The sequence below is a fragment of the Ctenocephalides felis genome, unplaced genomic scaffold, assembly GCF_003426905.1.
Source record: "Ctenocephalides felis isolate EL2017-DRISC unplaced genomic scaffold, ASM342690v1 CF-g0.4_SCAFFOLD_01170, whole genome shotgun sequence".
Lineage (NCBI taxonomy): Eukaryota > Metazoa > Arthropoda > Insecta > Siphonaptera > Pulicidae > Ctenocephalides > Ctenocephalides felis.
Genome location: NW_020537324.1, coordinates 85,075,435 through 85,093,687, shown reverse-complemented (window position 1 = coordinate 85,093,687; position 18,253 = coordinate 85,075,435). Strand labels below are relative to the sequence as shown.

Here is an 18,253-nt window from a genome sequence, read left to right as displayed (position 1 = left end):
GGGCACAAATTTAATCGATAAAATATTTTCATCATAAATAAACAAAAATACTAAAAAAAAATGAGAAAATAAGTATTTACTAGGAATAAGAACCAGAAACTTTAGTTGAGTGCGGACTATCTTAAAGGTAATATTAAGAGCTAAAACTTTCAGAGGTTTTTATTTATCAATTTGGAACCATTTGAGCTCCTGGGAGCAAAGAAATTCGAAAACATCCATATTAAGGACCACCCTTATATATGTCTATCAATATTTAACTTTTTGTCCCATATTTTGATAATTACCCCCAAGTCAACGACCTTTTGCCACTTTCTCCAGGAGGAATTTCCCTTTCCACCCTCGACGCAACACGTATAATTTACCTACAAGTTTATTTTTCGATTACACATTTTTGTCGGTCTAATCTAATATCGAAAACGTAATGTATATAATGTTTCATGTTGAAATAAGTTCCTGGAATTGTTTCGACTTTGGCTGTCGATAACCGATTAATGGTTTATTTTGTGCCTTTTGCCTGCCCTCGCACTTTCAGGTGTAATAAGGGATGAACAGGGTGGAATTGGATCAAAAAAAAGAAAAAAAAATTTAGACTTCTATATGTTTGGAGCTCCAATTTGATTCCTCGAGTCAATTGTATAAAATATAACATAGGAATCATTGTACTAAGTAATAATTATAAAAAATAGTAGCCTGCCCGAAGGCATGTCCATGGTATGAGAGCACCACAAAATCAATGTTTTTTTTCCTCCCTTGTTTATTATTTCTATTAGCGTTTATTACCATTAATTAATGACTATTAATCACTTTATTATACTAAATATTAAAATTTTATAAAATCAACAAATTTATTATAAAATGGGCATTTTGATTCAGCAAGATGTTTATACTAAATAATTTATTACAATTTTTAACAATTACAATTATTTACAATTATAATTTACAGTACTACCTACATATATTTATATTGTAGATTTTTCACAGTAAACAAAAATCTATTTCAATATAAAATGAAAAAGATCTTAAGCCTAATAATAATATAATTGTTATGAAACTTACAGAAATTTAAACAAATATTTACAACATATGACAGATTTGAATTATTTACTGTAGGAAATTTAATTAAAATTAATATCTTATATTTTGAGAACGTATACCATCAATTTACAAATTTTTATTAAAATAGACTTTGTAAACTTGCACTATTTTTCGCAGATTTTATTTATTCATTTTCATTTTATAATTGTTTTCCATGGTCAATTGCTTATTGGAGCAATTACAACATGTTTTTTTTTTCTTTTTTGATTTTCATTTATTTATTTTTCTTTATTTGTAATTCATTTTTATTTATTTATTATTATTCTTTCTTTTTTATTTCTTTCTGTGATCATTATTTTTTTTTATTATTATTATGTGTAATTTAGCCATATAACTCATAAAAACTCATAAAACGATTAAAAAAATTAATAAGATATTTATTTATTATATTCATATTTATACGGATACAGTATTAGATACCACCAAGAAAATTTACACTATTGCCCTAAAATTACTTCAAGCCCTATTATAGTCTTGAGATGAACCTGACGATTATAATTATAATTTTATCCCCTGCTTTACTTTTTTAAATCTCAAAATTTCTATTATCTATGTTGTGAAGAATCAGGTTTTTTGAATATGGTCCTTAACCTTATTATGTTATTTTTTCCTAAAAACTAGCTGTAAGTGGAATTCTGTCTTAAGGCAATTAGGGCATCGTGCCTTAAGGCAAATTGCTGGAACTTCCCGTACCAAAAATTTTTTTTTTTTAAAAAACGATTAACATTTTTGAAAAAATTTACTTCGGAAAAAAATAGATTTTGAGAAACTATAAATATGATAAAAAATTATACTTTTTTGAACAAAAAAATTTTTTTTTTGAGAAAAATTTTTTTTTTTGAAACGAAAAAAAATTTTTTGAAAAAAAATGTTTTCTTCATTTTGACATATTTTGGAAATTCTGAACTTTTTTTCAAAGCAATCGTACTGCTTTAATGCATAGAGACGAAATATCGAAGCGCGCAAGTGCCGCGCCGCCGTCTAACGCATAAGCATTGGTACGGAACCCATAGAAATGTAAAAAAATGTATACTTTTTTTAAAATCTCTATAAAATATCTGATAATTTGATGTGCATATGTCTAATGATCATTTTTGACCGCCAAATGGCTCATTTTTTTACTTTTTCCTCCATATCTCCGAAACGGCTATACCTACCTTCATGAAAATTTCATCGATTCTTCATCTTGTCAATACAAGTGAAATGTTTTTTGAATTATTCAAATCGGACGCTCCGTTTCTCTTTAAAACTGAGTTACCGTTTTCGGCACTTTTTGCCCCGTATCTTTGGAACGGCTAGACCTGCCTTCGCCAAAAACTAATCAGCACGTCTCCTTATCAATACGAATCGAATGTTTTTTGAATTATTCAAATCGGTTGATCCGTGTTCCCGAAATCGTCGACGAAAATTTGTATCCGCACATACATACACACACGTACATACACACACACACACACACACACACACACACATACATCCATTTTTTCTAAGGTATGCCAAAATGTTCATAAACCTCTGAAACGTAAAGATATATAAAAATTTTCATTTTCGATTTTTTTGCGATTACTATAACTTACCCTACGGGAAGTTAATAATTTATTCCTTGATTACATCCCCGTCCGATGCACATGGATATTGACTTCTTCATACATACAATGTGTGGTCGTTACTTTTAGTCACATTTTGCGCCCCAAATGACTAACATCGGAATTGAAATAGATTCAGGGACTATTTGATATTATTTTCTTATTTATATCCATTAATTGAATGCATGTGCTTGATATTGTGTTAATTAATATTTATTAAAGTTTAATAAAACCCTGAAAGGGATGTGTTGTGTACATGTGTGCTGTTGCCTACGTTATTCACTTTTTCAAAAACAGAACAAAATATTGGACGTTCCTGCGACTCCTGTCTCACCTTAGATAATGGTTATAATTATATTAAAAATTATTATTTTAATATATCACAAATTAACTTTTTAGCTTAAGAATATATTATGAGAACTTGAATTAAAAATTAACTTAATTATTATTATAATAACTTATTTTGACGTGATTTTGACGACAAACTGTTACTGAAGGATGTTAAAGGGTAACGCCACAGCAAAAAATAGAATCATATAAACAAACACACACACAAATGTACCTCTTCTTAATTTTTCTTCTGGGAGTTTATTTCAGTTAAATAAATAAAAATATAGGGTTAGGTACTTTATAAAACACAAGTAAAATTTAAAATATGTAACAAATGTGTATTTATAGGTACCTCGGCTGGAATAAAAATATAAATTTCTAATATTATTAAATTATTTTAATAATTATTTATATTTCAATTATCTTTTTCCAGGTAATGCAATAAAGCGCGAGACCCACCGGGCTCGGCCGACGAACATTATGCCGCCGCCCTCGAGCAACGGCTTGGGGGCGGGCAGCAAGACTGGAGCAGGAGGCGCAGGCGGTGGCCCCCTTTCGCACAACAATCACCATGCGAACAACGTGCAGAATTCGAAGCAGGCCGAGCTGGAGCAGCTCAGCGAGAACATGCCGCCTCCACATCATAATAGACAGGTGATGATCGAAATTAATAGATACTGATATTTTTGTTTCACCTTACAGTGGTATCTCTACATAGGAGTAACGCTTTTATATTGACTTGCTCGTATCTCGAAGCTATTTTTCTTATGTAAATGCATAGAAATGCCATTAATTCGTACATGCAGTGTGGTGTTTTCGTTAAGTTTATTGAATATTAAATATAAATTCACTATACATTAATTAATTGATAATATGGAAATGAGTTAGATTCAGAAATCTGCTTATAAAATAATTATTACAAGGCCCTTTAAGGAGCCATATCCTTTATTAACTTGTTAAAATATACCTCAATATATTCACGTGGATAAATCAATTAATATTAATATATAATTAATAATTAAAATGACAAACTCTAAAATAATTAACTATCACAAAATATTTCTACGGTAGAAAAATCACTGCTACAAATGACAAATTTTTTATATCGTCACTTTGGCATTAACATTTTTCTAGGAAACTTTTACTCGCCTAAAGCTCGTATCTCGAATTTTGCTCGTATGACGAAGCAACGAGTCGCTCCTCTGAGCCTGGTTGGCACTGTATATAATTTTTTAATTTTAATGATTTGAGTTTTTGATAATCGACTTGGTAAAATAATGCTTTTAATTATATTGTTTTTTTAATTTTGTGTTTCATTTAATATGTTCAATTATATACACTTTTAAAAGTGCAATCAACTGTACTTCATTAATTTGAGCTTTGCAATTTTTTGTGTAATTTTACATATTCTCATATATATTTATAATTATATTTATATTATTTTTATATTTATAATATATAATTTTTTCATACATATTTTTCTCTAAATATTTATCTAAAGTTTACCATTACAATTTGCTTTTTTTTAAATATGGCATAAACTAAATTTTAATATTAATGGTAGCTCATTATTATTGCAAACTTACGCTGTAAATTTAGTATTTTATTAAATTTGATAATCGACTTGGTAAAATAATATTTTTAATCATATTGTTTTTTTTTTAATTTTATATTTTATTTAATATGTTCAATTACATAGAATTTTAAAAGTGCAATCAACTGTACTACATTAATTTAGTTTATTTAGTAATTTCACACATTCTCATATAATTTTCTCATACATATTTTTCTCTAAATAGTTGACCCTTACAATTTGCTAATTTTTATTTAAATATGGCATTGGTTTAAACTTTATTCCAATATAAATTGTAGTTCATTATTATTGCAAACTCCTTATGCTGTAAATTCAGTATTTTATTTAATTCAATACAAAAATAACCAAAACTGATTAAATAAATTTTATTTTCAGTTGCCTGCTCGAAGTCAAACTTCTTCAAACGTGCCACAACAAATCGCCAACAACATTGGAGGTAATTTAATATTATTTGACTATTTAATAAATATTTATATTACAATACTGAAGTTACGACGATCATGTTTAATACAATCTCTCGCATATTACACCACTTTAGGTCGTCTTAACGGGATTTGCTCTATTTATGCAAGATTTTTATTTAATTTTATCTAGTAAAAAAGTAATAAAATATTATTGTCTTTTTAAATTATTACATCTGGCCAATAATGATGCCTTTTCAATTTTTTTTTCTCATGATTTAAGCACCAATTTTCAAATCTATATCAATTTATTTTGGACCAGGTTTCGACCGAAAGACTCTTGTATCTGCGAGTAACCGTTTTGGCAACGTTCGTCGGATTTTCATCTTAAATTTTCATTATTTTTAAATATCTTATATAATTTTTTTCCCCAGGATCTAGTAATGCCTCAAGAAGATCAAATGTGGTAAAAGAAGTGGAAAAGTTGAAGGAAAACCGTGAAAAGAGGCGCCAAAGGCAAGCCGAACTTAAAGAAGAAAAGGAGGCGCTCATGAACATGGATCCAGGAAATCCCAACTGGGAATTCAGTGCGATGATAAAGTAAGCAAATATATATTATACTCGATTAATCAATATTACTATTTATTTTTCTCTTTAGACATTACCAAAACACGATAGCGTTCAGGCCCTTGAGGGATTCTGATCCAGTCGAAGACCACCAGATCACAGTTTGTGTTCGAAAGAGGCCCCTCAATAGAAAGGAGACGAATAAGAAGGAAATAGATGTGATAAGGTGATTGAAATTAATACTTTTGATATATTGTCAATGGAATAACAATGTTTTTTTTATTTAGTGTGCCTAGTAAAGATCAGATGATTGTGCATGAACCCAAAAGCAAAGTCGACTTGACGAAATTTCTTGAAAATCAACACTTTCGATTCGATTATGCATTCGACGAATCTTGCAGCAATGAAATTGTATACAAGTAAGAAAGAAATTGATATTCAAAATCTAACGATATCAATAATAAACAAAATATTATTTTGTAGATACACCGCAAAGCCTTTAGTTAAAACAATATTCGAAGGTGGTATGGCCACATGTTTTGCTTATGGACAAACCGGATCAGGTAAATGTTGTAAAATAACATTTATCACAAATTCTAAGTAAAATAATTTTTTTATTCTTTCTATTACAGGAAAGACTCACACGATGGGTGGTGATTTCAATGGTCGTACCCAGGACTGCAAAAAAGGTATCTATGCGATGGCAGCTAAGGATGTCTTTAAGACTCTCAGATCGCCCAAATATAGACCCCTTGGTTTAATTGTCAGTGCCTCGTTCTTTGAGATATACAGTGGTAAAGTTTTTGATTTGCTCAACGACAAGGCAAAGTTACGAGTGCTGGAAGATGGAAAACAACAGGTAATAGTAATAGACTCACTGATAAATGGTTGTTGCTACAATCAAACTCATGTTTTTTTATCTAGGTTCAAATTGTTGGTTTGACCGAAAAGATTGTTGAAGATTGCGATGAAGTATTGAAGTTGATTCAGCACGGAAACAATGCCAGGACATCAGGACAGACCTCAGCAAACACAAACTCATCCAGGTCGCATGCAGTATTCCAGATCATTGTGAGGTCGCCTGGTTTGAATCGAATCCACGGCAAATTTTCATTGATTGATTTGGCTGGTAACGAACGAGGTGCTGACACTTCTTCTGCAAACCGACAAACTAGAATGGAAGGTGCAGAGATTAACAAGTCTTTGTTGGCACTCAAAGAGTGCATCCGGTGAGTAAAATTATAGATAACCTATTGTTCCTATTTATTTTTTAACTTCCCGTAGGGTTTCTGAATATTTTGGCATAACTTATAAAAACGTATGTGTTTGTGTGTGCGTGTATGTGTGTGTGTGCGGATACAAATTTTCGTCGACGATTTCGGGAACATGGATGAAGCGATTTGAATAATTCAAAAAACATTAGATTCGTATTGATAAGGAGACGTGCTGATTAGTTTTTGGCGAAGGCAGGTCTAGCCGTTCCGAAGATATGGGGCAAAAAGTGCCAAAAACGGTAACTCAGTTTTTAAGAGAACGGAGCGTCCTATTTGAATAATTCGAAAAACATTTTACTTGTATTAACAAGATGAAGAACTGGTCAAATTTTTATGAAGGCAGGTCTAGCGGTTTTGGAGATCCAGTAAAAAAAAGTAAAAAAAAACCCATTTGGTGGTAAAAAAATCGTACCAATGTTTATCCGTTAGACGGCGACAAAAGTTCAGAATTTCCAAAATATTTCAAAATAAATTTTTCTTCAAAAAGTCTTTTAAAAAAAAGTAAGTTTTTGTCAAAAATTTATAGTTTCTCAAAAATCTAATTTTTTCAGAGTAAATTTGTTTCAAAAACGTTCATCTTTTTAAAAAAAATAATTTTGGTACGGGAAGTTCCAGCAATTTGCCTTAAGGCACGATGCCATGCGCCCCACTAGTTTTTTTTTTAATTACAATATTTATTACAACTGTTAAATAATTTAACATCTAGTAATAATAATAAACAATAAAAAACATAAATTTAAATAAATAAGAGTACAAAGGATAGAATTTACATTAAAATGATATTCGTAGTATGATGATTTGATATAAAATAAAAGCAACCTAGTGGTGTATGACATCGTGCCATAAGGCAAATTGCTGGAACTTCCCGTACCGTAATGAAATATTCGAGAAATTTTAAACGTTTTCAAATATATTATTACAAATACCGTAACTTTCATTATTTTTTTGCTATCTTGTTATATCTGAGCAAATCAAATGTAAATCATTTAATGAATCAAATTATCTCCAGAGCATTAACAATCGTCATTTCATTTCGAATTCAATTTCAAAAAAAAAGTAGTTACCAATAGTCACAGTCTAAACGCATTTGCAAATAATTCTGTGCGACATTTTCACTTATACTGTGCTTGGCTTGGCGGCATTTTCACATTTTTTGCCCACCGAAAACGTGGACCAAAAAATGCTGACATACAAAACACACACACACACACATCATTTTTTTCTGAGGTATGCCAGTAAAATGTTCAGAAACCTTCAAGATGCCGAGAAATGCAAAAATTTTCATATTCGATTTTTAGCCCATTACTATTACTACCCTACGGGAAGTTAATAATAATAAAAATAAAATTAATAAATAAAAAGTGGAATTAAAACAATATTATCCATTTATTATCTAATTGATGATGCTATTGTCCATTCAGAGCCTTGGGCAAACGGGGGGCTCATCTGCCTTTCCGGGCGAGTAAGCTCACACAAGTGCTGAGAGACTCCTTCATCGGAGACAAATCAAGGACTTGCATGATTGCTATGATCTCTCCGGGAATGAGTTCCTGCGAGCACTCACTGAATACTTTGAGGTATGCTGATCGAGTGAAGGAACTTGCTGCTTCGGATCCAACTGGCATGTCTAGAAACTCACCCACTAATAATAAAGGTAATAAGATGAATTATCTATGGTAACAATGTTTGTGTTGCTATAATTTTTTTATAATAATTTAGGTAAAGGATCACGCATGGCAATTGATGGTGAAGATGAAGAAGCTAACGGCGATGAAGGTAAGAACTTTTAATTATAATGTTAAATTATAAATGCATATATTTTCAGTATTTGATTTTTTTTTTATTGTGCAGGTAATGATGCTATGGAAGACGACCAGCTTCGAGATGAAGACTATGCGTTGATGATGAATCAAGGTGGATCAAGCGATTTGGCTCAATTGCGTTCATTAAATGTGAGTTGAATTTAAGCATAAATATGATCTAAATTATTGACTCGGTGCATATATATTGAAGTATCATAAATTATTTACCAGGAAGGTGATATGTCAGCCGATATGCTGTCTTTCCACGAGGCAGTTGCTGGAGTGCAGAGGGCCGAAGAGGAATTGCTCGATGACCATCGTGCTCTGAATGAACGTCTGCTCGAGTTCCATGCACTCAGTGCTGATCTGTATGCTGTTGCCAACAGGGACGTGGACTACGACCAAGATGGTAAGTGACTTCAAAAACATTAGTATAATAGATATAAACAATCTGTATAATAAATTCAATTGAAACGTCGATGTTGTCTTAGCCATATACAGTAGAACTCCAATTATCCGAACTCCGACTATCCGAATCGCCAATTATCCGAATCACTTTTAGAAAAAAAATTGTCAAAAAAAGTCTAAGTGCGCTACTATTCTTCCACCAGCAAAGCCAATGTAGGCACATTGTTTGTTTTGATTTGACGGAGATGTTTACAAAACAATGATTTTTATTTCTAAACTTGTACATTTTTTTTTTTTTAACTCGTTTATGTACATTTTATTTATATTTAAAACATGTGTAAATATCGTGTTTCTTTCATTTAATTCAATAAAAAAATAGTGCAATATCAAAACGTAACTTTTTTTCTCTCCAATGGCAATTTTTAAAAAAAACTCCGATTATCCGAATATTTGATTATCCGAATGGGTCCCGGTCCCCATTAATTCGGATAATTGGAGTTCTACTGTATTATCAACAACTATATTTTACATAATAATAAAGAATAAAATTAAAAGCTCAAAATGGCGGGTCAAAAGCCCCCCAGATTTTGGTTATTTGTAAAAGCACACCTTTAGATGGCGACATAATTAATTATATTTTATCCACAATCGGTGCCTAAAATTTTGTAATTTTGCAATGTCTGTAAGGGGTTAAAATATATATTATTCTCTTGGATCTACTGAAATAAATTATAAGAATAAATTAAAGGAAAGTGTTCCACGAATATGTGATAACCAGGTATCAGAAAACCGGAGCGCCGAATTTCAAGTGCGTCCATGAGAAGGAATTGGGCTAAACCTAAGAAATTGTATATCAAACGAAATGTTCCTGAAAAGTTGCTGAGCGCTAGAAGGAAAGATTCAAAGGCAACCTTTGTCGAAAGGAAAAACATTCCACGAGCAACCAAAACCAATGTCAACAATACTATTAAATCTATCAATACTATCAAGGGTACCAAAAATACTCCACGTTCAAGGTATGAGGTTGAGAAAAAAAGCGTGCAAGAATCCACCAAAAGTTGTATTGTACGCAAAACCACATTAAAAGATACTAAGAATGTTGCTAAGACTGAAAAGCAAAGTATTGATAAAGAAGAACAAGAAGAAAAGACATTTTTCACCAGAAAGTACGTCCAGAAACGACACTTTATTGTCGATGATCATAAAACTCCAATAAAATCCAATAAAAGTAATGATTATTACAAAGTGAACCTGCGCAGCACCGACAAGAACTACTGCATGAAGAAAACTAATGGCACTCAAGTCGAATATTGTAATGTCAGGTGCCAAAAAGTAGCAATATCTGTCATTCGAAAACCCGTAAAGACCAAGAAGAATGTCTGCACAGTCGATGAGGCATTGAAGTCGTTATGTGGTTCACAACCAGCACCACAATGGTGTTTGGATAAATTAGGTGATATCGAAGTAAATAATGTACCTGAAAAAGAACTGAAGACAGTATTAGAAGATCCAGTATTTACTCAAGAGGAAAAGAAAAGTTTTGGGCAGCATCGTGTCTTGGAGACTATAATTTTGATATTTGCATTCCCAGTCTTGTATGTGGTTGTGATTTTTATATATTTTTGGCATGCTCAATTGAAAAATACTGTCCTTCAGTCTTCTGCACAATAATGAAGAAAAAATTCTGTGATAAAGATTCATAATATTCTAAAAGTACCTCTTACATATGTGATAGTTACTGAGTAAAAAAAATTAGTCTAGTCTATTGTGTTTAATCATCGTTAGTGATTTTTTCTGTGATGTTATAATAATAACTTATAAAAATAAAATAAATCGTGTAAAATTAGAAATTAAAATTCGAATCATAAACATTTTGTTTTTGTTAAAATTGTTATTTTCAGGATTTTTAAAAATTCCAATAAAAATTTGTAGGATTGTATCAAATCAACTTGATGTCACTGAATAAAAGAAATCTTAGTTATTTTAACCAATGGAATGCAAATTGTAAGATAAAGGAAGCACTTCTCCAGGAATGAGTTCTTTGTTATTAGTTTCAATGTTTTGTGTTTATCATAGTAAATCGAAGAAACCAAATACATTTGCACTGTTATTTATTCGTGAATGAAATGTTACATATGTAGTCCATGAATATGGAATGGTAATTTATATGAGATTACAGTAACCCATTCAGAAAATCACTTCGATGATTACCCAAACTCTCTTACCAGGAAACTCCATTAGGAAAGAGAAAGTGTATTCCACATTAATCTCCAAGACTTTGGACTTCATTTTTATTCCTAAAGATTTACTTATTGTCTAATTGGACTTTTGTAAAAATTGTCTAATAAAAATGAGGAAATAAATTGAGAAGAGAAAATTGATCAGGTTATTGGACCAGGATATTCTGAAGAGTTAATTTATAATTAGATTATTAGAAGAGATAAATTATATTGGAGAATAGGTTCAGGAAGTTATCAGATGGAAGAGTTCATTCATCATATTAGTGGTCCACGAAATTCTGAAGAGTTATTGGCTCAGTAAATTTTTTAATCGGATTATTGGCCCAGGAAATTCCTGAAGAGTCAATTGATTAGATAATTGGTTTAGGAAATTCTGAAGAGGTAATATAGATCATTGTCCCAGGAAATTTAGATGATTTTATTAATCAAATTATTGGCCTAGGAAATTCTGAAGAGTTAATTGATGAAATTATTGGCCCAGAAAATTGTGAAGAGTTTTAATTGATCACATTATTAGTCCAGGAAATTTTCAGATTATTAGCCCTGGAAATTCTGAAGAGGTAATTGATCAGATTTTTGACCCAGAAGATTTCTGAAGAAGCAATTGATCAGATTATTGTCGCAGGAAATTTTTGAGAGTTAATTCATCAGATTGATATTCTGAGGCTTTGGTTGAATATGATTATTAACTTCCCGTAGGGTAGTTATAGTAATGGGCCGAAAATCGAAAATGAAAATGTTTGCATTTCTCGACGTTTTGAAGGTTTCTGAACATTTTGGCTTACCTCAGAAAAAATGGATGTGTGTGTTTTGTAAGTCCGCATTTTTTCGTCCATGTTTACGGGCGCACGGATCAATAGATTTGAATGGTTTAAAAAACATTCGATTCCTATTGATAGGGAGATGTGCTGATTAATTTTTGGCAAAGGCAGGTCCGGCCGTTACGGAGATACGGAGCAAAGAGTGCAAAAAATACAAACCGAGTTTTTGAGAGAACGGAGTATCGGATTTGAATGATCTAAAAAACTTTCTGTTTGTATTGACAAAACAATTGCTTTTGAGGATAAAAAATTATTACATCTCTTTTTTATTTTCCATAAAATAAATTTGTAATTTTGGATTAAAAATTGAACAAATGACCCAGGCTAAGCACAGTCTAAGCGCCACTATGTTACATATGTTTACCTAATTGCGTTTAGACTGTTTATGAACTGGAAAACTTTTCCAATTTTGTGAAAACTATTGAAAAATGTGAAAATGCCGCCAAGCTAAGCACAGTATAAGTGAAAATGTCGCACAGAATTATTTGCAAATGCGTTTAGACCGTGACTTTAAGGGAGCACTTTTTTAATTTTGTGTAAATTAAGCAACTATTTTTTTTAAATTGAATTCGAAATGAAATGACGATTGTTAATGTTCTGGAGATGAATTGATTCATGATTTACATTTGATTTGCTCAGATATAACAAGAGCGCAAAAATAATGAAAGTTACAGTATTTGTGATAATATATTTGGAAACGTTTAAAATTTCTCGAATGTTTCATTGCGGTACGGGAAGTTCCAGCAATTTGCCTTAAGGCACGATGCTATACACCATTAGTTTATCAAGTAATTGGACCAGGAAGTTCTGAGGAGCGTTATATGATGGCACAGGCAACTCTTTTGGGTTCGGAGATGATGGTGGTCAGAAATGATAATTTGATATAAGAACTTTAAATTATTAGCTTTAACCATAAGCTCAAATTTTCCAAAGAAAAAACATTAGTACAAATAAGAAAATGGAAACTTTAGTGTTTCAAACGAATTCCAGCAACTTTCCTTAAGGCACTTAGTTATTAGTACCCATTTCTAGTTATTACTATAATTTTTTAAATTAATGTTTGTTACTATTTTCCGAGTGTGTGTGTGTGTGTGTTACCGTTTTCGTTATTTTCCGTTTCGGTTCGTTCGTTTCCGCGAAATCAATGTGTGTGTGATAGATGGCGTCGGCGTCGGCGCGAGTGACGTCATGGACGATTACGATGACGACGACGATGACGTCGACGGCGTCGACAGCGTGAAGAGGAGGCTGCGGCGCAAGCGAAGAATGACAGGTGTGTGTATCTGGCGAATTTCTATTTGATTAATTCATTGATTGATGATAAGAATTAATTGTTGTAAAAGACTTGCAGATAGTTCGAATTATTATACAATATACAGTCTTTTTTTAGAAATACTACTGAACTCATTGTAGTTGAATAATTTACTGGATTTGTTTATATATTTATATAATACTAGCTGACCCGGCAAACGTTGTTTTGCTAAGTACGGTATTTTCTAAACAATTTCTAGAGAATCAAAAATATTAATACTTTAAGTGTATAAGGATGTGTTGTTTGAATGCTATATACAATGAAGTATTATAATAACAATAAACCCCATTAGTTTATCTATATTTTGTCAACTGGAAGTTTTATACACTTTCTATAGAAAACATGGTATAATCGAATCCAAGTCCTTTTTGGTCTTTTCGATTACATTTCAAGTTTTTCAGATTCTTTTGGATTCTGGATTTTGTGTATAAATGTAAATAATACTACTGAGCTTATACAAAATTTTCAAATTTCTGCCAGGAGAGATAGAAAATGAATTAAGTATTTCTTCTTTGACCTGCTTTTTGAAAAGTTTCAAGTAACATTCGATGAATTAAAGTAAATTTAATAAAAAGTATTATGGATTTTCAAAGATTATCTTCTATCTCCTGATAGCAAAGTCATAAGAATCAAGGTTATATCTGGTTATACATCTTTTTCCCTCTACTTTCAAATTGAAATTTCAGGTTTTTGACACATCAGTGTTGGACCTTTTTAACTCCGGACCTTCATATATTACTATCTATTTTTCGATAAATTCTGGGAAATTTCGATAAATTCTGGGAACTGGGAAAATGTTATTCGGCAAAATGTCCCTTTGATCGATACCAAATTAAGTTCTGAATTAAAATAACATTAATAAAAAATAATACGACAGCACCGTGTTTGAGAAAAATATGCCAAAAAGTGAATTTTCATATTAACATTTCAAAAAATTTTGAATATTACTTTGTATCACTAAGAGCAAGGGGAGGTCCAAAAATCCTTAAAAAACGATCACGTGATTAATGGACGCTCCCTTTTAAAGTGCTGAGATGCCGAAAATTATCTTAAGCAAATAATTTCAGTTTACTATAAGTAGGTTTTTAGAAATTAAGATTATATTTATATAAATTTATTTATAATATACTTTGTACATTTCCCAACAGTTTAAAAAAAATCAGTAATTAAATGTATTGTGTTTTGTTGTTTTATCTACTAAAGAAAAGTCAAATTGTGACTCGAACCAATTGTTACAAAAATTTAATTTAACATAATCAAAAAAAAAATTAATCCTTTCATGCGTTTTTTCTGTAAATTTGGACTAATGTCTGCATAAAAAAAAACGTGTTTACTAATTAAAGATATATTTTTTTTAAATATTTGCAGCCACAAGTTGAAGCAAAAAGCAATAACTAATTATTGCTATTCATTATGTACGTTTGGGCACGGTATGTGTGTCATCATTCATCACATTGACAAATTCTGCAAAATATTTTGCAAAGTTCAAAAAATTACAACAAAAAAAACAACATTATAACAAGAGTACACAATTAAAAATTGAAAGATTTTTTGTAAATAATTGATATTATAAAAAGTATTATATACTAAAGGGCAGAATTATGTTTATTTACACGAAGAGGATTTAAAATGGTAAAACATATTCAGATATATATATATATATATATATATATATATATATTAGGGTGGTCCTTAATATGGAAATTCCTTGCTCCCAAGGGCTTAAATGGTTTCAAATTGATAAAAAACAATTATCTGAAAGTTTTAGATCTCAATATTAACTTTTAGATAGAGCGCAATTCAAACTTCGTAGGAAATTAAAAAAAAGGTATATATATATATGTAAAAACTATAAAAATATATATGGGTACTAAAAACAATAAAATGTATGTGTGCCCAAATTTTCTTTGACATAAATCTACATTTATAGGTTATGAACTGTCAAAATACTTTATCCATATTGATTTAACAATCGTATTACATCTATCGACCACCATTATTCCTTAATCATTGGTCCTTTATCCTTTTCAGCTTACGCGCTGCGCTTCGAGGCCCTCCTGAGCGAATTGGCCGGCTCAATCGGCCACAGCCGGGCACTGCTGGCCGACTTCCGGGCCAAACTGAGGGCCGAGGAAGTGATGTCCGCCATGATGGCGAACGCCGTCCACCAGAGGCGCGGCGGCGGCGCCTAATTACTCGGGGGGCGCCACCTCCGATAACCCATAGAGATAGATTTGTTCGCTGTGCGATGGACATTGATTTTTGATTGATTTGATTGATTTCGGGGGGCGTTATTATTCTGTTCGTGTGTGTCACATGCATGGAAACGCGCATATGTTTATATATTACTATTAGATACTAGTGCGATACTTACATACGTTAATGTTTATAATTATTTTTATAATTACTCATTTGAAAATATTGATTATTTATTGTTATTGCTTAACTTATTTTTTTCTGCGCTCATACTCTGTAATTAAATTTGTGAACTTTTTATATATGTGCCTATATGTTTTCATGAATACATTCATATAAATATATGTATTTGTTATGTATATATTTATATATATGTTATAGGCGCCTCTATATCTTTCTATCTCTGCAATATTGTATTCAGGATGGTCTAATGAAAACACATTTACTTTCAATAAATAACGTTTAATTAATGCTATTTCGGTTTTTTTATTATAATTACAGCAGTCTTTGGAGATTTTTTTCAAATAATTGATAATGTGATAAACATCACGTATTAAAAGGGCAGAATTACGTTTATTTTTCACACAAATTCAGCAAATTTTCCAAGATCTCTTTTCTTAACTTCCGATAGGGTAGTTATAGTAATGGGCCGAAAATCGAAAATGAAAATTTTTGCATTTCTCGACGTTTTGAAGGTTTCTGAACATTTTAAAGGGGCATACCTCAGAAAAAATGGATGTGTGTATATGTGAATGTGTGTTTGTGTGTGTTTTGTATGTGCGCATTTCTTCGTCCACGTTTTCGGGCGCACGGATCAACCGATTTGAATGGTTTAAAAAACATTCGATCCTTATTGATAGGGAGATGTGCTGATTAGTTTTTGGCAAAGGCAGGTCCAGCCGTTACGGAGATGCGGAGCAAAGAGTGCAGAAAATACAAATCGTGTTTTTAAAAGAACGGAGTATCGGACTTGAATGATCTAAAAAACATTCATTTGATTGGGAGAAGAGGTGATTAGTTTTTGGCAAAGACAGGTCCCGTCGTTACGGAGTTACAGAGCTAAATGTGCAAAAAATTGCAGTTTTTGAGTGAACTAAGCGTCCAATTTGAATTATCTAAAAAACTTTCTGCTTGTATTGGCAAAACAATTGCTTTTGAGGATAAAAAATTATTACATCTTTTTTATTTTCCATAAAATATTTTGTAATTTTGGATTAAAAATTCAAAAAATTACCCGGGCTAAGCACAGTCTAAGTGAAAATGTCGCACAGAATTATTTGCAAATGCGTTTAGACTGTGACTACACGGGAGCACTTTTTCAATTTTGTGTAAATTAGGCAACTTTTTTTTTTGAAATTGAATTTGAAATGAAATGACGATTGTTATTGTTCTGGAGATAAATTGATTGATTTATGATTTACATTTGATTTGCTCAGATATAACAAACAAGATAATGCAAAAATAATGAAAGTTACAGTATTTGTAATAATATATTTGAAAACGTTTAAAATTTCTCGAATGTTTCATTACGGTACGGGAAGTTCCAGCAATTTGCATTAAGGCACGATGCCATACACCACTAGTCCTTTATATAATAGGATTCTTAGTATTAAAAGTATTATTTGAACTAATAGTATGTACTGTCTTAGTTAATTAAATTAATAAATTAAAAACTAATAAAAAACCTTCATTTAAGAACAACTTTTTTTAAAAAATGGAAAAAACTGCCTAAATAGAGAAAAGCAAAAAACTCCTTTATATTTAAGGATTGTGTTCGATATCAGCTCAATATCAAGCAGTATTTCACTTGAGGTTATATATATTGTAATCTCAAGTGAAAATGTCCTTTTTTGGGCGTAGCTGCAACATTATACTTACATATGTAATATGTATGTAGTGTGCAAATAAAAGAAAAGTGGTTAACCGATGGGTTGCCGTCTTGGATAAAATACCAGGCTAGGATTGGCTAGGATGTACCACAGCTGATGGGACTTGCTTTCTCATCAGGTAATTATATATTAATAGATTAAAATATATGTAAATAGATGTATATATATATATATATACAGTTTTTTGGTTTGTTGAAAATATTTTATACTTTTGCTGTTTTTGTCGAATTTCTAATGCCGAGTTGTTTTGTGAACAAAACTGTAAATTTCAATAATAAGAAATAGCATTTACAATGCTTCGTATATTATTGTATTGAAGCACTTGAATGTGAGGAATTCACGTCATTGTGTGATAATTAGCATTGATGTCGTCTTTCGAACGTTAACGAAGCCGACATTGTTTCATTCAATCTTCTTATGACGATGATTAATTCAAGTTCAAGATGTTTTTGCAATTGCAAATAACTAAGGAAGAGAAATTACATACGAGTATTATATAAAATATAATTTGAAAGGAAACATTATACTTACAATTTAAAGTCGAGCTCTGCCATTACCTCAATTTTAATGTTTTGCACACCATAAGGGCGTGACCCTAGACAATTTTAGAATACCTCGTGTTTGTGGCGTGACTACTCTAGCACGTAAATCTACCCTGAGGTTTAATTCTATAATATAAATATGCAATATAGAAAAGATAAACCTGATTAATTTGAATGGCGTTTAAATATATTGGTA

The 18,253-nt window shown here is 31.2% G+C and overlaps 1 protein-coding gene across 1 annotated transcript in view; it reads left to right on the top strand.

Moving 5' to 3' along the window:
• Nucleotides 1-16,014, top strand: part of LOC113365958 (kinesin-like protein Klp10A) — a 70,597-nt gene extending 54,583 nt beyond the window's left edge. Inside the window, exons 4-16 of the mRNA XM_026607502.1 lie at nucleotides 3,445-3,665; nucleotides 4,981-5,041; nucleotides 5,441-5,606; nucleotides 5,665-5,799; nucleotides 5,861-5,992; nucleotides 6,057-6,136; nucleotides 6,206-6,432; nucleotides 6,498-6,802; nucleotides 8,269-8,501; nucleotides 8,567-8,623; nucleotides 8,699-8,799; nucleotides 8,881-9,058; nucleotides 15,462-16,014. Of these exons, the coding sequence (XP_026463287.1) occupies nucleotides 3,445-3,665; nucleotides 4,981-5,041; nucleotides 5,441-5,606; nucleotides 5,665-5,799; nucleotides 5,861-5,992; nucleotides 6,057-6,136; nucleotides 6,206-6,432; nucleotides 6,498-6,802; nucleotides 8,269-8,501; nucleotides 8,567-8,623; nucleotides 8,699-8,799; nucleotides 8,881-9,058; nucleotides 15,462-15,622 (2,057 nt within the window). The 3' untranslated portion in view covers nucleotides 15,623-16,014. The remainder of the gene's footprint in view (nucleotides 1-3,444; nucleotides 3,666-4,980; nucleotides 5,042-5,440; nucleotides 5,607-5,664; nucleotides 5,800-5,860; nucleotides 5,993-6,056; nucleotides 6,137-6,205; nucleotides 6,433-6,497; nucleotides 6,803-8,268; nucleotides 8,502-8,566; nucleotides 8,624-8,698; nucleotides 8,800-8,880; nucleotides 9,059-15,461) is intronic.
• The last annotated feature ends 2,239 nt before the right edge of the window (nucleotides 16,015-18,253 follow it).